Source organism: Telmatherina bonti, assembly GCF_933228915.1.
Source record: "Telmatherina bonti genome assembly, chromosome: 15".
Lineage (NCBI taxonomy): Eukaryota > Metazoa > Chordata > Actinopteri > Atheriniformes > Telmatherinidae > Telmatherina > Telmatherina bonti.
Window position 1 is genome coordinate 29,825,888 of NC_136613.1, and position 23,525 is coordinate 29,849,412.

The 23,525-nt window shown below is 39.2% G+C and overlaps 1 protein-coding gene across 1 annotated transcript in view; it reads left to right on the forward strand.

The window, feature by feature from the left end:
• Nucleotides 1-21,867, forward strand: part of esyt3 (extended synaptotagmin-like protein 3) — a gene marked incomplete at both ends in the record, with an annotated part of 78,172 nt that extends 56,305 nt beyond the window's left edge. The window contains 8 exons of the mRNA XM_079254767.1: nucleotides 617-1,008; nucleotides 1,487-1,602; nucleotides 2,519-2,716; nucleotides 2,771-2,938; nucleotides 2,999-3,076; nucleotides 3,265-3,702; nucleotides 15,698-15,829; nucleotides 21,790-21,867. Of these exons, the coding sequence (XP_079110893.1) occupies nucleotides 617-1,008; nucleotides 1,487-1,602; nucleotides 2,519-2,716; nucleotides 2,771-2,938; nucleotides 2,999-3,076; nucleotides 3,265-3,702; nucleotides 15,698-15,829; nucleotides 21,790-21,867 (1,600 nt within the window). The remainder of the gene's footprint in view (nucleotides 1-616; nucleotides 1,009-1,486; nucleotides 1,603-2,518; nucleotides 2,717-2,770; nucleotides 2,939-2,998; nucleotides 3,077-3,264; nucleotides 3,703-15,697; nucleotides 15,830-21,789) is intronic.
• Between the last annotated feature and the right edge of the window lie 1,658 nt (nucleotides 21,868-23,525).

Below are 23,525 nucleotides of genomic sequence, written 5' to 3' on the forward strand. Positions count from 1 at the left end.
TAAATCCTGTTAATTCTCTATTTTGCAGATTTGCAAAAATAAATATGTTGCACGGGAGATGAGTTGGCCCATCATTTTCTGCAGTGTTACATATTTTGGCGAGCCAGCCAGGAGATGGCGCTAGTGAGTCGACATCATCACCAACCACCTTCATTCCCAAGAGACGAACCTTAAATAAAATGCAGGCAATACAGCTTCAGCTTCTGGAGGAAATGGATCAAGTGGAATGGTTTTATAAAAATATAGCCATGTACATCCAGAAATTAATTAAAGAGCAGTGTCAACCAGTAGAGCAACCCCCAACAAAAGAATCTCAACCTGAGGATGTCCCCCTATGTACCCCCTTTGTAAAGACAAAAGCTTCTCCACCCAAAGCTAAGCCAGAGCGAACATTCACTCTTCAAGAGGTCACATTAAGGAGGGAGGGAAAAAGGACACTCAGAGATTGAAATAGTTGAAGCAGTGATCAGAGCTATTAGCCCAGGAATGCCACTAAGAGACATGTTGGAGATAAAACGTGGGTTGACTCTTGGTAAACTGCTCACCATCTTAAAGGGTCACTACAAGGTAAACAGCCCCATAGAGCTTTATCATCAGCTGCTCAATATCTCTCAAGAGCCCAAAGTATTGTATTTCATGCCATTGAACTCAAAGAGAAGTTGTTATGGAAAGCAGCAAATGAGGAAACAGATGAACTGTACAGCAGAGCCACAATCCAGCGCAAATTCCTTCGCTCCCTTGAAACTGGGCTCCTCAGCGACTGTATTAAGTATCAGTTACAGCCCCTCCTCAGCACTATGAGCATAACAGATGAAGAACTGATCGAGAAAGTCAACGAAGCTTCAAAGCTAGAAAATGAGAGATTTGAGAAAAGAAAAAGGTCAGCTGCAGCCAAGATTCCCAAGGTCCAGGAGCTCCAAACAGAATACCAGACACCCCCGACACTTGTTCAAAGCCACTCCAAGCCCAAAGAATCCCCTCCTGCAGCGGCAGTAAAGACAGTAAAAGGTAAAGAGACTAAACTAGACACACAGCAGATAATAGAAGAACTATGCAAAGAAATGAAACAAATGTTTATGACTGCTATGGAAACCGGTCCCCGCACCATGTCACCAAAACACAGGGAAAAGGGCTGTAAAAGATGCAGAGAAGAGGGCAAAGGAGAAAGCTGTATGCACTGTTTCAAATGTGGGCGAGAGGGTCACTACTCTCGTGGATGCCGAGCACGGAGACTGTTGACGGGAAACGGAGAGGGACTACTGAGATGGGACCAGCAGTAGTCCAAAGCCAAGAGTCCCTAAACAAACAGCCAAGCCTGGCGACAAAACCACCTTCCCCACACAGTTGTCAGGCCCGTTTCAGAACTCCTAGACAATGAGACGCTTACAGTGTCTGCTGCAAACGACACACCCATTCCATACATTGGCTGGATTGAAGTCACCTTCAGATTAAACAGTGATTTGTCCCCAGTGAGTGCCAATTTTAGTATCAAGTGACCCCACCGTGGCCAGTGACCCCATCATTGGCTACAATGTTATTGAAGTCATTGTTAATCAGGAAGAAGTAAAGACCAAAAGCGGAAGGAAACAGCTAGCTCACTACGTGAGTAAAGCATTTGAAGTAACAGTACGAACTGCTCACAATGTTGTCAAACTAATGCAGAACAGCAGTGAAGACGCAGAGACAGGTGTGGTACGTACTGGAGTAAAAAGAGTGCCCTTACCAGCTCACCAAGTCACCACAGTCTATGTTCGGGCACATGTTAGTCCACATGCAAGGGGCCAGGATATGCTCTTCTCATCTGTTGTTGCTGGGCCACCACCAGAGGGTGTGATTGTTCATGATGTTATTGTGAAAATTTCAGACAGAAAAGTGCCATATGTGCCCATTCCAGTGACTAACACTTCAAATCACATGATTTATTTGGAGAGTCGTAAAGTGATTGGACACCTTGAACCAGTAAAGACTGTATATGCAGCTAACATTCAGACAAAAGTAAACGAGCCAACACAAGACAAAAACAGTACAGTGCTAAAGTCACAAAAGCCTAGTAGCTCAGAACAACAAGAGATCAAGCAGAGACCAAAGTCATGGGATCCACCAGTGGACTTCCAACACCTAACAGAAAATCAACAAGCAGCAGTAAAGATGATGTTGCGGGAGGAATGTGAGGCATTTGCATATGACGGTGACGACGTGGGCTGCATACCATCTCTCAGAATGCACATAACTCTCCACGACACAAGTCCTGTGCAAAAGACCTACATGTCCGTTCCAAAACCTCTTCACATAGAAGTGGAGGAATATTTACAAGACCTGCTTAATAAAGTTTGGATCACACCATCACGGTCCCCCTACTCATCGCCTGTGGTGTGTGTTCGCAAGAAAGACGGTACTCTGCGCCTCTGTTGTGACTTTAGAGAGCTCAACCAAAAGTCTGTTCCAGATCGGCACCCAATACCGACAATTCAAGACATGCTGGATACACTGGAGCTCTTGGTTTTCAGTGTTAAACCAGGGCAAGGCGTACCACCAGGGCTTCTTGGATGAAGACAGCCGCCCCTTGACCACCTTTATCACACCCTGGGGGCTTTACCAATGGGTACGCATTCCCTTCGGCCTGAGTTTTGCACCCGCTGAGTTCCAGAGGAGCATGGAACACTGTTTGACAGGCCTCAGAGACACTATCTGCCTCCCTTACCTAGATGACAACCTGGTGCACAGTAGCAGCGTCTAAGAGCCGTTAGAGCACATTCGTCTTGTCCTCCAGCGTTACAAAGAGCATGGTGTCAAGCTGACCCCGAAGAAGTGTGAAGTGTTCAAGTGCAGTGTCAAGTTTCTGGGCAAACTGGTATCAGGTGAAGGGTATACAATGGATCTAGCACAGTTGGCCCCTGTGATGGCTTTAAAAGAGAGGACACCTGCAACTGTTGGAGAGGTACGTCAAATACTTGGTTTCCTCTCTTATTATATGCCTTTCATCCCCAACTTCTCTCAGGTAGCCCACCCCCTCTATAGCCTGCTAGGTCCTCCACCTTCTGAGAACACTGCCCAAGCTGACAATTCCAAAAAAGGAGTAAAGAAGAATAAACAGTACAGTGCTAACACATCCAGTGGACTATCTCCCACCAAGAGATATTGAACCAACTCGTAGATGCCCTTTCCAAACCTCCTGTCCTTGGGTACCCTGATTTTACTGAGCCATTTGTTTTACATTGTGATGCATCCCAGGTTGGGTTAGGAGCTGTTTTGTACCAATGACAGCAAGGCAAGTTGAGAGTAATAGCCTATGGTTCCCGCACCCTGAGTCCGGCAGAGAAAAAGTGCCACCTACACTCTGGCAAGTTAGAGTGTCTGGCAATGAAGTGGGCCATCTGTGAACGTTTCCGGGATTATCTGTACCATGCCCCATCATTTGTGGTGTACACTGATAATAACCCGTTAACATATGTGCTCACTACTGCAAAACTCAACGCCACAGGTCACAGATGGGTCGCGGAGCTGGTCAACTACAACTTCACCATACGCTATCGTCCGGGCAAGACCAACGCTGATGCGGATGGACTCTCGCGGATGCCGCTGGACATTGATAGTTACATGGAGAGCTGTACCGCTGAAGTGGGGCAGGAAGCCATTAGTGCATCCATGGAATCTGTAGCAGTCGAGCAGAGAGACCCTCGCCAAGTCGTCAGGGTTATCCAGGTTAGTGCTTTAAAGTTGATCAAAGATTCTGACACTTACCAGTCTCTTACGCCAGATCAGATACGTAGAGCACAGGAAGCGAATGACGTCCTGTCAAGAGTGCTCTACTACAAGTCCCAGAATAGAAGACCAAGTAGAGCGGCGGTAAAGGCAGAGCACCCAGCTGTAGCGGCACTGCTCAAGCAATGGTTGAAGCTTCATGTCGACCAAGATGGTGTCCTACGCTGCCAAACAACCCACTGAGAGCAGCTACTGGTCCCTAAAGTCTATCGCCCCCTGGTTTTCACTTACAATATGAATAATAATTGTTGTTTATGAGTTAATGAATGTAAAAATTATGCATTAATTCCAAAAGATTGATCTCCTTGCAGTAATGAATTAATTAAATTAATTTATTATTATTATTATTATTATATCATTATGATTATTAATATTATTTTTTATTATTATTGTTTAATTGCTTTTATTTTGACAGCCCTGTTAAAAAGTATTTGTTTAGGTATCTGTATTGGTATTTGTATTTGTATTGGTATCGGCGATACTAGACTGTTATTTACTTATCAGCATCCTATCAGCATAAACTTAGAGTAAGTTTTCTAGATGCACAACTTAATGAAGTTACAGACACAGGTGCAAAACAGTCCCCTTGAAAGGATCCAGTATTTATCTCAGTAGGGCTTTGCGTAGATCAAGCAGTAATTCCCTCCCCTACTTTATTCATTCATCCATAAATGTGCTCAAACTTCAGACTTTAGGTTAAATGGAGATCATCACACCAGGGAGTTTGCTTTGCTCTCAGCTTCCAGCCTGTCTGCATGGTGGATCAGCTCTGTCCCATGCCGCAACCAGCAGACCATGGCCGAATCCCAAATCTGGCACAAGTGATAAAGGAAGACCAGCATTCAGACCGTGTGGCATGTTTCCCTCCCTAGTACATTCACAAAACTTCCCACAAAGCTGCTTCAGCTGCCCTGACACTAATCTAGAGGGAGACAAAAAACAAGCCGCACTACTGAGTTATAATTTATACAAGAGGATGATGATGCATTTTGGCTGCATCATGTGGTTATTCACATCACAAATCCTCTTTAATTATGCAGCCTCTTGCTCACATGATTTGACAGGCATGTGTATGCTTGCTGTGCTTATGCAGTGTGCCAAACTCACAACGTGCATAGAACTGAATATTTCCTGTATTTTTTGTGATCGAATTAGTCATTATGTTCGTCTTCTGCAACATATATTTGATGTTCTGAGAAAATGCTGATCGTTTTATTCCAGTAAGCACACAAGCACCATATCACAGCAGTTCAGATATAAACAAAATCATCACATTTTCTTTTTATTAAATAAAGTCTATGACATAAAGTTTTATGGAAAATCTATCCTTTACTATGTAGAATAGCAAGGTTTTTGTGATGTGGTAGTAACTATTTCTAAATATTATTTCCATTATTCTGGAAAATAACTTTTACAATGAGGAAAATACAGCTTAAGATAAATAACAAAACTCTAAGAATTTCCTGTGTCACTATTAACAAAAAGTAAGTCGGAATGTGAAAGCAGTGTGAAAAGCTGAGAACACCATTTTTGCTTCATTCATAAGTTTGAATAGGCAAGTACCAGCTGTGCTACTGATCGATGCGTTTGATTAACTGATGATCGTGTGAGAATCTCTATAAAAACATATGTTCTGAATATTTTCTGGAGCATTCAGCACGTTGTAACACGGTGTTAGGAAGCACACCAGCAGTGAGCTTCAGTAAGCAGCTCTTGTTGTTTTGGTAAAGGTTAAGCAGTCACTTCCAAACTATTTGGTGTTCATCACTTTCACAGCAGAGCTCACATTTAAGACTCATAAGAAGATAATGCTAAATGAGGTCCATTGGTGGTGTCTTTCCTCCTTGCTTAATCTTAATTCTATGGACCAGCAAACTGCTAAAGCTTCATCTTTCACTAAGGCTGTTATTTTTTATGGTTCCCAGTTTAATAATTTGAGTAGCTGCAGCTGGTTGCTACTTACCTTTTTGTTATTTCTGTAGTTGCTGCAAAAGTTGTGCTGCTGCACTTTGGCATGGTTTGTCCATCCATCCTGAATCAATCCATCCATCTATTCATCTATCCATCCATTCATTCATCCATCCATCCACCCATCTCTTCATTCAACCATCTACCCATTCAACCATACATTGATCCATCTAGCCATCCATCCATCCATTGATCCATCCATCCACCCATCCATTCATTCACCCATCTATCCATTCAACCATACATTGATCCATCCATCCATCCATCCATTGACCCATCCATCCACCTATTCAACCATACATTGATCCATCCATCCATCCATCTATCTATCCATTCATCCATCCATCCACCCATCCATTCATTCACCCATCTATCCATTCAACCATACATTGATCCATCCATCCATCCATTCAACCATCTATCTATCCATTCATTCAACCATAGATTGATCCATCCATCCATTCATCCACCCATTGGTCCGTCCATCTATCCATCCATCCATCCATCCATCCATCTATCCATCTATTCATCCATCCATCTATCCATCCTTTCATTCAACCATCTATCCATCCATCCATTGATCCATCAATCCATCCATCCATCCATTCATTCAACCATCTATCCATCCATCCATTCAACCATCTATCCATCCATCCATTCAACCATACATTGATCCATCCATCTTCCTAACTGTTTTGTCTAATTCAGGGTTGTGGGAATCACAGCAACCACTGGGTGAGAGGCAGGGTACACCACCCTGGACAGGTCAGCAGTCCAGAGAGACAAACAACCATTCACACTCACACACACTCCTGTGGACAATTTTGAGTCACAAATTAACCTAACGTGCATGTCTTTGGACAGTGGGAGGAAGCCGGAGTATCTGGACAGAACCAACACATACACAGATAGAACATGCAAACTTCACACAGAATGGGCATTGTTTGAACCTCCTCCCTGCCGAGGGTCGAACCAGTGACCTTCTTGCTGATAGATCACACCATGCAACCCCGGCTTAGTTTGTATTAAATAAATGAAACCACAGTGTGACAAGTCATGTGCTATTTGAAAATGAACTTACATGGCTTTGTTTTTTTGTTGTTTCTCTGCATGAAATACCTTTTAAAAGATGACATAATGTCCTAAATATGTTCACCTACACGCTCCATTAAATTTTAAATAGGTAATGTATATAAGCGCTAGTCAGTCTGAACTATAAACTAAAACAAACCAAAAGCATTTGAAGCAGCAGACTGTCATATTACAGGTTTTATCAGGATGAATTCCAGTTTCCATTAAGGTCTATAAATCATATTCTGTCAGTAATTATGATTTAAAGATATCTTTATCTTCTTTTTTCTTTCACTGCCACATTATTTACCAAGAACGCCACAGCTCCAAAAGCAATCACATCTTTTGGACAAGTTTCTAAACCACCCAAGCACTTAACAAACAGATGTCTCACTTGCATCTTAAAAAGACTCATTTGTGGGTTTTTTTTGTGTAAATGGAATGTTCTAGGTTGAGCATATAGATTATGTTTTGTTATTTACCTATGCTGTAGGAAACTGTCAAATTGCCATTTGCACAATAAACCCTTCTGTCTACAGGTTTTCTTTAAACCACGTGCTGCTCTAATCTCTTATTGTTAGTAGCTCTGCCAGTGTATCAGGAGGCCACCAAGATCCCACCATCAACCCCAACTAAGTGTCATGACTTGTTCAGCCCGCATGATGTCTCTTGGGTCATCCAGGGTATCTGTCTGTCACAACCAGAGACTGTAACCCATCTGTCTTCAAACGGCTCTGGATCCGTGAGATCAAGTTGTACACAACAAACGGTAGAAGCTATATGAGAGCTACATTATAGCAACAAAAATGTAAATAATACTAAAATGTGGGAAATTTACCACCCTGACTGTTAAGGTTTCTGGTGTCTGGGACTTTCTGCATTAGTTATATGATGTTGCCATGGAGATGATGGACTGGTGGGTGCTGAAGTCAAAACACTTGCTTTCACTTGAAGATGCTATCAGTTTGATATATATATATATATATATATATATATATATATATATATATATATATATATATATATATATATATATATATATAGAAGGACTTTACAATAATGTATTAAAAATAAGAAATCTAATAAAACAATTTAAAAATAAATAAATTAATAAATGAAGTAAATTAAGATAAGTAAATAAAATAAAATAAAATTCAGTTAAATGCTAAGCTAAAAAGGTGTGTCTTGAGCCTCTTCTTAAAAACATCAACAGTCTCCGCGGCCCTGAGGCTCTCTGGCAGGCTGTTCCAGTCGAGGACCATAACAATGGAAAGAGGTCTCACCGTATGTCTTAGTTCTGACTTTAGGAACCACTAAAAGGCCAATACCAGAGGACCTCAGGGTCCGCGAAGGCTCATAATTAAAAAGAAGGTTGGATAAATAAGAAGGCCCGAGACCATTAAGACATTTATAAACAAGCAAAAGAATCTTAAAATCAATCCTGAATCTTTCCAAGATGCCACGTTCTAACACAAGGTACATCATTTCATGTCTACAAGGTACATTACCACTCACCCATATCAAATCCATGTGGACTATCTGACTTTGTTTCTTATCAACATCATCACACCATTGGACACACCATCACCAGGTTCAGCACCCCAAATGCCAGACGATGGCCAATCCAGTCAGTATCCTGTAACAGGCAAACTGTAGCCCTGACATGTCCCATTTACTCACTTCCATATGAATCCCATTAAATGTGATAGGGTGAAGGCACCAGTGGAGCAGCAGATTACAAGGACAATGACAATGGTACCATCTCTTTGGGTGCAAGAAGGCCTGAGGTTTCATACCAAGCTTGTGCAAGTCATCACGTGGTGCCCACTCAAAATGTCAAGTCTGTAACAGGATCCAGATGATGTAATGTACAAGGTCAAAAGCCAGCCTGGCAACATAGTGAGTATTAATGATATGGAAGCCCCAAGCAAAATTCCCTCTGTGCAAATGTCTTTACAGAACACACACGCTACCAGACAACCGAATGCCACCCATCTGAAGCAACAGAAACAACTGCCATAGCTTGATACTGAATATAATAAAAAACAGGAGAGCTCTCACTGGAATCTGAACTAAAGAGGAGGACACCGAGAAAATTGGACCTTGAAATAAGAAAACTTCAGCAGGAGGCAAGTTATGCCTTCAATACACACTGTATGCTGACTGTAACACAAACAATGTATAAATCATTATTCTCTATTCCTCCCCCAGCTTCAGGAAGATGAAAGGCGAATAAATACAAAGGGTCAAAGGAATCTCTGGTGGTGTCTGCTTGTTTAATGTATACACAGTTAGGGATATTAGACATGACACTAAGCATTACATTGCAGACTGTGGAACTGACATCGGCTTTGCTGCCTAAGTGCTATGACTGGTTTGAAGGCACACACCAAACACTGGCTGTTTTATTAAGGCTAAAAGATAAGCACATGTTGCTACTGAAACACAATTTCTCAGATATATCAAAACACATTATGGCAATAAAAGGAGGAGTTGGGAGCTCAAATGGGGGACAGTTTCTATTCTGTAAGGTATTCGGTATCATGATAAATATCCAGTCTTCCAAACTGTGGTATAAGTACAATTTGCAGTAATATTTATTAGAAATATTTAAATGGTTACTTATATTTACAATATCCACGTGTTTATGACATCATTGATTTTACAATAATATTTCAATGTAGATGTAACACCCATTGGTTACACACACGCAGCATAATCCCAGACTTTTCCAGTTTTCAATGTTATCCAGTCTGAATTAGCTTGTAGTTGTTGTAATTTGTATTTTCACCAGCTTGCCGTTCCGTGAGTCTTTTTTCTGCACTGTTGCCAACAAAACACTTCAGTCAAGCCAGACCATTCTATAAATGCTATTAACTGGATTAAGACTGGTCAAAGCTTCTATAAATCAGCACCCGCAAAGATTGAGCTTTTTTGGGGGGGCTTGCCAGACATCTCTGTGTTTTTGTTGAGAGGAAACTTATGCGAGTAACAACCGTTAGCGGTTAGCATAGCATGCTAGCTGCTCATTTTGTGGATGTTTCATTGTTTTTGTATGTCATTAAGCTTCTAAGACAATGTTTAAAATGAACCAGAGGCACACAAAAGTGTGCTTTTCTGTTATTGTTGACTGTTAAAAAAAAAATTATATACCTATATGATATAGTGTCATTGTGAATAGTTGAGGTTCGTTGATCAAGACGAGAGGAGGATTACTGTTCTATTAATTTAGATAGATGTAAGTTATACAGAGCTTAATAATGGGGGTGGGGGCGGGGGTAAAATAGGACAAGACAAGACAACGCTTACATATCTGGAGGGTGACAATTTCATCATGCATCTGGAGAAAGCACATCCATCTCATTATACAGATAAGAGAGAAACTCACTACACACTCATCTAATAATTACACAATCATACACTATGTATTAACTAATACACTCAGATGAACTGACTGATTTGGATATTTGATGTTTTTTTGGATCATTTTGGATCAAAAATTAATTTTATTTTAATTCATTGTACTGCATTTTTCACAGTGCTGTTATTTTTTTCTTATATTGTGAATTTGCCTTTTTTTTTGTTTGTTTGTTTATAATTAGGTATATTTAGGTTAGTTATTGTGCATTCTGCGTTGACTGCTGTTTTCTTTATATAAGAAAACATAAATTAAGTCATTGCTGAATTATTTCAGTTGGCACAATGAAGAGTGACTTTTCTACTAATGAAGTATTTTTTTGTCACTCTGTTTTGTTTTTTTTAACTATTCTCCATCTTACTCATTTCCTCCCTGAGCAAAACTATGTCTTCTGATTTGGCCAGATTGAACGCATCACTTTAGCTCATGTACAGTAAACACTGTTACATATATGCAATATTTATTGCAATATTTATAACTGATTTATTAGGAGAATGATATGTTAAGACGTTAAGACTGACATTTTTACATTTTAACAACAATGTTTACATTTTATAAATTAAATGATCATTAACTTAATATATATAAATGTGGGAATAGGAAAGTATGTCAGAAGAGTTTAAAGCAACAATAGCCGAACAGGTCTTCATGGGGTTTGTCTATTCTGGGTCAGGCGGCTAGACTTTCCTTTGTGCCATTTCTAGGGCTTTTATAAAATTCCATTTGTTCCCAGTAAGAATCGACCAATATGTTGGTATGTCACTGATATTGAGAACAGATATACATTTGCATTAAAATTTAAATTTTGGTGTCATGATTTAAAATAACTCAGCATTTGAGACTGAAATTCATTTTGGTTTTGTACACTGAAAATCTGTGCTAACAAAGGCCTTAAACTGCTGTAGAAAAAGACAAAATGTGATACAACTCTTGCTTCAAACGGTTCAGTTTCAGAAACGCATACCTGCTGCTGGTCACTACAAAAGTAGCGCTCCACACATCCCCGGGTTCAAACAATAGCAGATTTATTTAAGTTCACTGAAGTAAATGAAGTGAAAAAATATTTTTCATATATATCCAATAACCACTGGCTGCAGCATAGAGAATGGGGCGGGGCTGAATATTGGATGGAGTTAGATTTCATGGGCGTGGTTGGATGTCAAATGGGCGTGGTTAAGGTTGGTGTTAGCAGTGACTGTTTAGAGCAGTGATCCTTACTGTTAATTAAACAAAAGCCGCACTCAGTATACTAAGACAAGAGGAGAGCCGTCACCGCCCCAAAAAAGTGTTTCCACGCTACGTATCCTGCTACGTTGCCATATCAGTAAAAATTCAGCTTTTTAGCAAGGAATGGTTATCCTAAATATTGCACGGAGTAATGGCGTTCTTATGCAACAGTATATAATGAAAATACAATAATGCCTCCAGAATGTGGGTGTTTCTTTTTTATTATATATACGGAGCTACGGATGAAGCAGCTCTTTGGCCGAGTTCGGTGCAGATGAAATCAGCCAAAACTGGCAACTCTGACAGGGTCAGTTAGGGCCATTAGGACAGCAAAGTTTCTGCAAGCAGTCTGCAGCTCTTGTTTGTGAAGTGAACTACACCGTTGAGGATCATTATGACTTGTTTAGATAGCATTTTCAGAAAGCCAGCAGCTGCTTCACGAGCCGTAAGTCAAGTGAGCCGCATGCGATGAGAAACACATCACTAAAAGTTAGATTTTTGTTTAAAAACTACACATTTGTAGTTGTGTTTAGGTAAAATGTGCCAAATCAAAATAAAACTTGTTGAAATTTTTAGATCTGTAATGTTATATTTGTATTGGTGAGGTAACTTTAGAAAGGATGGGTCATTTATTACAACCTAATGAACTCTTACGCAGTTATAACAGCAGCAATAACCATAGTCACAATAATGTTCATATGAACAGATTTGGTATCTGCAGATATTCAGGTATCAGATATCAGAGCGGAACTCCCAAAAAGTAGATTGGTGCATCCCTAATTATCAGCCTTTGTTTTGAAGCAACGTTAATGTTAGCTGCTAATGTTTGGGTTAAAAGTTGCAAAAAGACGACATGTTGAACTTCATACAGACTTCCAGTTGCAACATGGAGTCCAATTTTCCCAATGATACTGTGTCATTTATGTGTTTTTAATAGAAAATGTAGAAAAGATGGAAGAAATGCAGTTTTTTATGCAGATGCCCAGATATAAGAGCATCTAAATAAATCAGATATAAGGGCCAACGTGCACATCAGAGTATTGGGGATAGGTCTAGGTGTGTTATTATTTCTCATAACCAGATAATTGCTAATACATGATAAAGGGTGTCAGATTAGGGTTTATGACCATTTAAATGTTGTGATAAGCACATAAATCAGGTAATGATTTAGTTTTAGTGTTCATGTAAACTGCTTGCAGGAGACAACACTGTAACGTCACATGTACCACTTGATGGTCAGGTTAAAGCTAAAAGCTACTCAGAATAAGGTTTATAGAGCAGATTTTTTTATTATTCTATATCCCTAATGTTAATATTTATTAAAAATCCTACCTTCATCAGGTGCTATTAATTTTAACACTGTTTCAGTCATGCTACACACTCTGCTAACTGTCTGATGCAGAAGCAACATATGGGAAAAAAATCTTATGTTACTCTGAAAGGTCTCTTTCTGTGCAGCTCCTAACTTTGCTGACTTGCATCTGGATGAGATAACTGACTGCTCACACTGTAAGTACATCACTACCTCACAGAGGGAAAAAATCCCTGTAAAGCTCAGTTTTTAGGAAATCCTGTTACCTATTTATTGTTCCCCAAACCAATGGGACTTCTGCTGCTGACTTTACGCAGCTCTGCAGGGCTGCTGCGCCGCTTAAGTCATCAACTTTTGGCTTTAATAGTTTTATTTCTTTTGTCCTATCAGGGCGACTGCAGGTAAAAGATCCCCGGTGTAATGTTAATGACAGGATCTGACACACGGCAAATGAACAAAGCGAGTTTGTCTGGGTGGGAATGTTAGTCAGACAATGAAATGTTGTAAGAGAGGAGCTAGGTGGATCCAAAGAGCGGACACTGTCAGGATACAGAGAGAGGTTTATTTGTTCTTCAACAGATCCCTGTGAATTCTTCCAGCAGAACTGCAGAGACTGGCGGACTGGCGAGCAGCAGGAGGCAGGCAGGCAGGCAAGCAGGGGAACAAGTGAACGAGCAGGCAGGCAAAACTGGCAGGCGGTGTCTAGGAACTGGCAGGCTTTCTCTGGCAGGAGGAAAACAGGACAGGTTACAAACCGAAGGTAGGTACAAGCAGCGTAAGCTGAGGCCGAGAGCTGTTTACCACAGGGCAATCAACAATCTGGCGCTGGATAGCAGGCAGAGCTGGTCTTAAATAGGTTGTGTGATGATTGCTGGGATGTGAATCAGGTGTGCCTCCAGTTCCCAGCCGACCACGCCCACCAGGGAACAGGAATCACCACATGAAATGCAGTAAAATGACTGATCACATTGCATACAGACTTCTTAAATATATCAATAGCTTGAGCTGGAAGTGAATCGACTTCACAGATTCCTTTCCGCTACAATGTGCCTTGCGAGCCGCGCAATGAGGAACACTGATTTAGAGGGAAGGAGAAACATGATCCAATGAAAATGTTGAGGAGGCGGGGTTGGACGTTCAGCCCCATCCAATATCTAGCCTCGCCAGGGTTACCAGACTTGTTTTTTTTAAGTGATTTGTAATTAAATTTTAAAAAAAAATTTCAGCCAAAATACTACTTTTATATTTATGCCAGATATATTTAATTAATATTCTTCTATATTTCTAAAATGCAGGTATTAATTTTGGACAGTGTAATACAGATGGGCCTACAAGTAAATGATTTATGGATTAATATATGCAGCAAAACTTTGATTCAAAACTAGGCACAGTACATTACGAATAACTACTAACATAGGTGAATATGGTGATGACTAACTCTTGTTGGATAGGTTACATAATCTATGCAGCCCATGAGTGGATGGATAAACACAGACCTCGTTACACCAGACATGTTTTTATGTGGGAATAATTTAGGGTGTTTATTTGTTTTAACCTGCATATATCAAGAGGGTCTGATGAGCTTTGATTTGTATGTGAACACATCTGAGCATTTCCATGCTGCTGGAAATTTTAATTTCCCTGAAGGAGTCATTTCAAAAGGGATCAATAAAGTATAGTCTCAGTCTAGGTCTAAATCTAAATATTTTAAGACAGCTGTAATCAAAACTGTACTTAAAAAAAAAATCTCGACCTGGGAGTTTTAGCTAATTATAGACCAATATATAATCTCCTCGCCCTGCGATGGACTGGCGAGCTGTCCATGGTGTACCCCGCCTTTCGCCCAAAGACTGCTGGGATAGGCTCCAGCTTCCCCGCAACCCTTCATTGGATTAAGCGGTTAGGATAATGAATGAATGAATGAAATTATAGCAAAGAGGAAAGTAAAACTGCAGAAAAGGGTTCTTAATGATGACTTAAAAAATTTACATCAAGACTCCTCCATCACTTTTCTGCTGTGTTCCTCCTTTTTGTGTTGCCCACTGACAGATAAACTTATCTAAGGTGCTTGAAAACAAATCTTTTCTCACACAGAAGCATCATTAACTCCATCCTCTTGAAACTACAGCTTAGGAAGTTATCTCTAAGTCGAAGCTGTGACCCTGCAAGCAAAAAAATGCCTGGACAAAAAACATGCAAAATGCAGAAGCAATATCTTATCAGCTGAACCATGAATATGATGCTGAGACTCCAGGAAGATTTATTCAGTGAGCAACTGAACTGGGACAGAGGAAGGAGAATAAAAACAAAGAAAATGAGAAAGAAAGTGACAAAGAATCACAGCCAGTTCAAATAACTGGGAAAAGGGAGGCAGAGAGTTCTCTTGGAGGTATGATTGACATGTTCCATAATCAGCGGAGAGTTTTCACGAGGCATGAATTCAACATTAAAACACAGCACACAATTTTTAATCATACATCTGTTTGATTCACATTGACTCTTCTGAAAATGATGCTTGTAAGTCAGCAGACATTCAGCAGCAGGCAACTCTTTACACAGGAGTTCTTCATGTGGGTGAAGTGGACAAACATTTGCGCTTCACAACTATCTTAACATCAAAAGCTAAAAGTCCATCTGCCATTTGGACACATATGTCCTGCATGCTGGATCAAGTGAAAACCCGTCATCCATCAGTCAATATAGTTCATTTATTCAGCAATGGACCTTTCACCAGAAGGGCAACGTTTAGCTGTTTAGCAAGGGATTTGAGTCGGCCACATGGAGCTTCTTTAAAGGAGGTTACAGGAAGGATGCTCCAGATGGAGTTGGTGGGGGTTTAAAAAGACCAGTGAACAGACTGGTCAGTGAGGGAAAAGATGTCGGAAATGCCAAGCCAACATATGGCAGTCTGTTGAATGTCCAATTCTGGTGTTCTTTAGCAGGAGGCTGTAAACAAAGCTGTGCAGAGGATGCCCAACCCCACTGACAGTGGTTCCTTGCTCAATTCTCCTTCATCAAATGATCACAAGGAAAGTTCTCCTACAGAGATGTCAGCTGTCAGATTGCTGAGTGTACATGTCACAGCTCACAGAAGTTTGAACTTTATGTTCAACTCGTCCGTGCACTCAGCTTGCACTGAGGAAAAACAGACAGCAGGTGAAATCAAGTCACAATATATTTCAAAATGATGGTGACTATTATCCTGGGACACTGGCAAGGTCAACAAGACAAACATGAATGTACAAGGTGGTGAAAAGGCGGGAGGTGCACTGCAAAAACTCAGCCTGAAAAAAACAAGAAAAAATATCCAAAAATTAGGTAAATGTTGCTTAAAATGAGATAAATAATCTGCCAACAGAACAAGAAAATTTGGCTTGTCAAGACTTCCCAAAACAAGAAACAATACTCTTAAAACAAGAGGAATTCTCTGGCATCAAAACTAAGAATTATCTTACCTTTAAAAAAAATAAGCATATTTGTACTCAATTTAAGATTTTTAATCTTAATTAGATTTCAGTTTTTGCAGTGTTGTTGAAGGTGAAGCTAAAATGTTGACTTTATAGATTTAAGTATAAATTAAGATTAAATGTTTGCATATTTAAAATGGTTTTAAAAGTTTCATTGTCACAGTTTAGTTTGTTTTGCATAATGTTTCTCAATGCCGTGAACATCAACGTAAACTTTAAAAAATTTTGTTTTAAAAATATACCTATCATTTAATATATTTTATTAATGACAACTTGACCAAAATCTAGTAAATAACTAACACTCTCAGCTCATGACATTGCAAAGTAACTCATTCATTTTTTAATGCTGTATTCATGGGAAAATGTAAACAGTGGTTAAATGTGTTCATGATAAAAAATAATCTTAGAAGACTTGAAGTTGAAACATTGGCTACGGTTACATGATGTTTTTTAATTCGGAATTCATCAATTGGAATTAAATCATGCAGAATTAACAGATTCTCTCACGAGTTCACATGAAAATAATAATTTCGAATGGAAGTTGACATGAAGCACGTTCTCACTTAATTCCTCTTTAGAGCGGCGGGTTGGGAAGGGCTCTGATTGGACAGCGGGTGCATGTGACGTATGACGTCTACTAGTTCGTTAATTTTTCTCGTCTTTTCAGTCAAGAAAAAAACTACATGAACTACATAATAACTACCCGTTTCGCTGCTATTTTTATTATCATTTTGAAGTAGCAGCTCAACACGAGCATACTACTTCACTTCACTGCAGCAACTGAGAAGAAGAAGAAAGACAGACCACCGAACACTGGAGGCAAAACAACGTGTGTCATCAGGACAGAAACGTAGACATCATATATACACGGACGCCGCATTGTATCACGCTGCCTGTACGAGCTGATGTCTCATCACGCCACCATCTCGGCTGGGTCTTCCAATGCGCCTTCAATGCATTTATTTGTAAGGTGTAGGCCCAACCACAACAAATTTTGACCTGATTGTTGTCACAGTTTGGTTTGTTACAAAAGGCAGAGATAATGTTATGATACTGATCACTGTCAAACATTAAAAAACAACATGCTTTTATGCTAAAATATTTTCTTTTATACTGTTATTTAATAAGGCAAAAGGTAGCTGCAATATAAATAAATGTATCAATGAATTTGACACTAACATGTTGGATTGTTTATTGATGCATCTGGATTTATCCATTTTCGTCTGGTCAAATAAATTATTATTCAACCTTGTGAAAAGTAATTCCACACGATCTGCTTTCAATATTTCGCCGGTTATTGCAAACATGCTGAACAAAATACAGGAATAGTTGCTGGCTTTCTCTTTACTACGATTGACTCTTTCTTTTATTTACATTTATTCATTTATAAATTTAGAGATACAGTTATAAAAAGTCTGAAAATAAAGTATTGTATCAAAACTGTGAAATTCAGAAGTTATCCAGAAAAACCCTCAAAGAACGTAAACCTCCGCCAAAGACTTTAAAAAGTTCAGGTAGAGTAATTTAATGTAGTAATGGAGTAAATGATGATGCCCATAATATTTAGCATCAAGCTGATAGATATCTCATCTTGTCTGGTAAAACTGTTGGATGCAGTAAAAAGTAAAATGACAAGACATCTGCAACTTTATGTAAATGAAGAAGGAACATTATCCTTTAATCACAGTCCTCCAGCCCCTGATGGGTTGTCCAGCTGTGAGCTTAGTGTAAATGTTCACCTCTCAGCTCCTCTTCTACATCTCAATTCATGTCCTGCAGCTTCCCCCCTGGTGTTCGGACATCTCACACTTAACACTAACAAATATTTCACTCTGACTAGAAAGGACCATTTGATCACACGCCTCTCTGTAGCGGTGGGAGTGTGTGTATTTATAGAAATGTCAGGCAATGATCTCTGATGATTGATTTCCATGTTTTTCATCCAAATGAGTGAACACTCTGGAGAATTGCATCAAGTTGGTAGGCATTTTTCTAGTTTGATGCTTCTGCTTCTGCTGTTTTACCTGCTAGTACCGCACCTATTTGGTTGTAGTTCCCATTATAACCTGATGAGGTCACTCTTTACCACAGAGATGAGCTGTTGTTGCACTCAGGCTGCTGCCCTCCTTTGTTCTCAGATCTGCATCAGTCCAAGACATTCTGATGAGCTCTTATTCAGACTTCATCCAACACTAGAACATGTCAGACTACTGTAAAATAAAAAATAAGGTGAATAAATTAAATGGATTTTATGTCTTAGTGCCTTTTGCCCCCTTCCTACCCTCTACATTGATATGTTTAGGTAGATGTCACCATATTTCTTTCATTCGGGGCCTATCCTTGCAGTGAAATCTTTCTATACAAGTACATCTGTGTACATGTGGTCTTTTTCTCCACAAGCTGCCATCATAGCAAACCTCTTCGGTTTCTATGCAAAGGCACCAAACGTATGACAGCTCTGGTAGGATAGTTCTAGGTCTGACTTCTATAAGATACTGCAGGGGCATGAAAGTAAACTCAAAGAGGAGGAATTTAAAGTTAGAAACAGAAGTATGCGGCCATTAAAAAGACATCTAAATAATGACCTGACTCAGCCAGACACTGGCTCTTTTCTTACCAGCAAACTGCATCAGTTCAGAGAGTTGCTTGTCCTTGCAGGGTGCAAAGTAGTCCCCAGAGGGTCCAGTTTCACCCTTCATAGCCTGTTTGCTTATTTCACAGTTTTTACACTTCCCTGCTGTTTGTTTTGCAATCTATAATCCAAAATATGGGTTTCTGTACTTTCATATGAGACAAAACTCCTCATTACCAGTGCATGTTTATCTGAGAACATAAAGAACAGTTTAATCGACTGAAATGCAGTATAGATGCATCTTTGTTCCATAATCCATAAGAGGTTAATCGCATCTAATTAAGTATTTTATAAGGAAGTTCATCAGTGTTGCTTCTGGGAGCTGCAGAAAAACTGAGTTACCACCTAAAGGCATAATGTCAATTATAGATGTGGAAATGTTCTTAACACAAGAAGAGCATTATCATAGTTAATGTGAAATCACATTAAAAGTGATTTTATGGGGTTGAGGCTTTTCTAACTTGTTATGTTCTGTCTGCTTTACTGGTTTCTTGGTCTCGCATGTGTACATGCCATGCAGGGTTTTTTTTGTTCTATTGTGAACAATTCATTTAAGTTTAATCTATTCTGTAACTTTAAAGTTTATCTTTGCCAGGTTTACAGACTGAGGAAGCATCAGTACAGCTATTATGTAATAACTGTGTGGTGTAGAGACTTTTTGTAATGTGGAAACTTCTCTTGAGAATTTTAAGAAGTCTGCATGAAATAAATGTCATTTGAACAAGATGAACCAAATACATCAACATGAAAATGGTCATTTGGGTCAGCTTAAGTACAGTGTCAGTGAGCTAACCTAGTTGTAATTCAAGGGGCGCTGTTAAAAGAATCTAGTGGAGTACATGCATGGTTGCCTTTATTTTAACCCTGGAGTGTAGAAGTGATGCGACAAAGCTCTCAAATATCTTTTGAAAGAGTTTGGAAACCAATGCAGTGATAAAAACTCAGGCGCTGAGGGAAAAACAATTTGCTTTGGCTTGCCGTCTGACTGCACTCTCTGGAACAATTTCCAATTGTGCAACGGCTCAGCTGTTGAGGTTAGGTGTGTTTGTCACCAGCAGACAATCTGACAGCTCCTAAGTGAAATTGTTTTTAACAAATATCTGTATTGAGACAGTTTTCTCCTGGCTCTTTGGCTAGGATGCACTGATTTGAACCCTTTCTTTCAGTGCTTCTGGAAAATGTCAGTGTGGAGCTGTGTCCAGTCCTGAAGCCTCTACCGCTAAACTTTGAAGCCAAGGGGGACAGACTATATCCATCTGGGAGACTCAAAGTGCCATCACGACTTCGAAGTTCAAGAACCTCCACCACCTGCTTGAGGCACACACGAAGGTAGACACCTTACAAAAATGGTACGGTATGTCATGTTTTTCTATAGCTGCAACTCCGATTCACACTTTGCAAAAACATTCCTAAACTGATGAATATGAGCCCGCGAAGTCATAGAAGTGCAGATCAGTGTTTCATGACAGCAGCCACACAGCCGTTCTGTTTGTAGTTCTGCTGTAATGAGCCAACCCTCCAACCCCATGAATGAAGGTGATTGGTTCCCATCAGTCCTGAAGCAGCTGTAATTCAAGATATCTTCCAACTCAAGGCTTTTGTCAGCAAAGGAGGGAAGAATAAAACCTAGGTGATGAAAGGACCTAATAGAAACATTTGCATTTTTCTGTATTAAAAATATAGATTTTATCACTAGTAGCAGTGGCGAGATTTAGTTTGTTGCACTTTTTTCTTTACCGAATCATAAAGTAGACTCCATGTGGGGCATTATATTGTCTCCCTGCATTTTTAATTCCACTGCTTTGTTGGTCATTTTAGAGGAGAAGAATTTAAAGGTCTACAAGTTCAGTCTCAAAATATTGTCCTCATAATAAATTAGATTTTTTAGTCTCTAATATTTCCTTGGTCTGTTGATAAATCAGCTCTACTTCTCCTCTTTGGCTCTTAGTTATTGCATCATATCACTCAAATGGCTGCGGATTTTTACCTCAGCAGGAGTGAATCATTGTCTCCCACCCTCCCCAGTAGGAAAAGTATTTCAAGAAAAGGGGCATTAAAGGAAATTGCATTACAGAGAGGCAAGGGGTTGGAAAGCATTACCAAAGATCACATTTCAAGCATCTATTTGCAGGAGCTCGGCTCTTTATAGCCAGCTATTAGATTGATTCAGCTCATTTTTCACAACTAGCTGGGTCCTTGTTTTTTTTGTTTTTTTTTTTGCTTTTTTCTTTTGCCTAAATCTTTTTTTGGCCTACATAGTTCAATATGAGGCTTCCATTATTCCCATTAAACCCTATTAGAAATGCAATAGCTCCAAATACATGGGGGCGAGCAACTAGACAACCAGCCCTTAAGAAGCATCAGGGACTCAGGGAAGCAAAGAAGCAGGACGTGTGTGAAAAGGACAAACTGGAGATTTATATGAGCTTGGAGTCTTTACCACCAGCAGAGTGGGTCTCACTGCATCAATAGAAATGGAATTAGGCTCCGGAGAAGTGCACTCGTTTATTAGGGCAGAGCGCAGATAGCAGATACAGGCTTTTAACCTCTTGGTAAGTGCAAAGCAGGATGACTGCGCCTGTAGTAAGGAACTCTCCTTCACTTTGAGCTGAAACACTTTTTCACAAAGAGAGAAAAACGATCAAATCTGAAAATCAAACCAAAAGTAAAATAACAGTTAGTTTTGAGATTTTTTTTTTGTTCTGGTTTTGTTTGTGTTGTTGTTTCCAATTTATATATATTTTTTAAAAAAAGGAAGAGAAGTAGATTGTTTTATGTTTTTTTTTTTTTTTAATTTAAATTGTTTGCATGTTCTTCCCGTTAATGCTTGGGTTTTCTCCAGGTACTCCAGCTTCGGTTAATGGATTACTCTATATTGTCCCTGAGTGAATGTGAGTGTGAATGGTTGTTTGTCTCTCTGTGTTGTCCCTAGGATGGCCTGGGGACCTGTCCAGGGTGTATCCTGCCTCTCATCTTCTCATCTGGCTCCAGCTACCCTGAATCGGACTAAGAGGTTGAGAAAATGGTTGGATTGGTGAACAACTGTTGCACAGACCTTTTTTGGTTTTTCGTTTCCATCAGACAGAAGACTGTTGTACACGTACAGCTGAATGTCTGGATTATTTTGGTGCCCATACAGACCCTGCCACCCTTCTTGTAATTTAAAAGTAGTTTTCTTGGCAGAACTGGGTACCATTTTTTAAAAATGTTTTTTGTTTTTTCTTTTCTAAATAACCACATTTTGGGTCTTCTTCTTACGACGAAGTATTAGGACCACAATGAGAAAAAAAAAAATAGCGTCAGATTATTATTTTTCCTCTGCTTTACTACAGAATAAAGTCGAAATGACAAGAATAAAGTAGAAATACAGTTTCAAGATTTAAGTCAAAATGTCGAGGATAAAGTCGAAATGAGAAGAAAAGTTAAAAAAAAAGGCTACAACGTGTGTGCATGCTACTTCTAGATGTAAAAGTGAGTAGGCTACACACAAGGCATTGTGTTTTAAAGCTGTTCAAATTCATATTGAAAACTTGACTTTAATATTAGTATTTCGGCTTTGTTCCCGTCATTTCGACTTTATTCTTGAAACTATGTTTCACCTTTATTCTGGTCATTTCGACTTTATTAATAATAATAATAATAATAATAACAATAATAATAATAACAACAAAAACAATTTAATTTATTATTAATAATAATAATAATAATAATAATAATAATAATAATAATAATAATAATAAAAACAACCATTCACACTCATAATAATAATAAAAATAATAATCCGACATGATTTTTTTTTCTTATTGTGGCCCTAATACTCCGTCGCATCTTCTAGACCCTAACCTCAGTCAACCCTCCAACAACTTGTGTTTACTTTAAACAAAAAAGTTTAGGATCTGCATTTGTTTAAAGATTAACCAGTCCGTCTTGCTGGAGTTCATTTACTTTCCTTTTTTTTTGTGTGTGTCTTCACTAAACTTCTTAAAACTGTCAGAACATTATTTTGGCACATATAAGCAACCAGCTGTAATCATCAACACTTTACAGCACCTTGACAGCTCAAAATCCGCATGACTTTTCAGCACCACTGAATTAATAATTGCATGGATATGTTTAATACTTTATACATGATTTTTTATCCTTTGTTGACTTAGAAAAATCACAAAAATCTGCATGCAAGCATGCTTTTTGGTTTGGGTAAGCAATGCCGGTGTCACATTTCATTTTTAAAAGTTTTGACCATTTTGTTATTGTTACTATATCACAATAAACTCCAGTAGTAACTCACCTAAACCGACTTAATCACTACAATTAAAATCAGTACATGTTATATCATACAGGTACTCTGTATCTACAAATACTGAAATGGAAGTACCTGTACTAAGTTTGGAAAAATGTGACTGTGGATCCTATGTTTCTGTTTTTACTCCACATCACCAACTTGTTTTTCCTCATTGGCTCCATTTTACTCACACACTATACGCCAGTGTGTGTCGCTCACTGTTTAAGAAGGATAAGCTGCTTTTTTCTTCTGGCTCAGTGTCAATCTGCTCTTGCACAACAGGCTGGTAGGAATATGCACACATCTGCCCAGATTTGCCATATAAACTGAAGATGTCTGAGAGCACAGCCAACGTTGTTTTGTGCTGTATTAGTAAGTGATTAGCT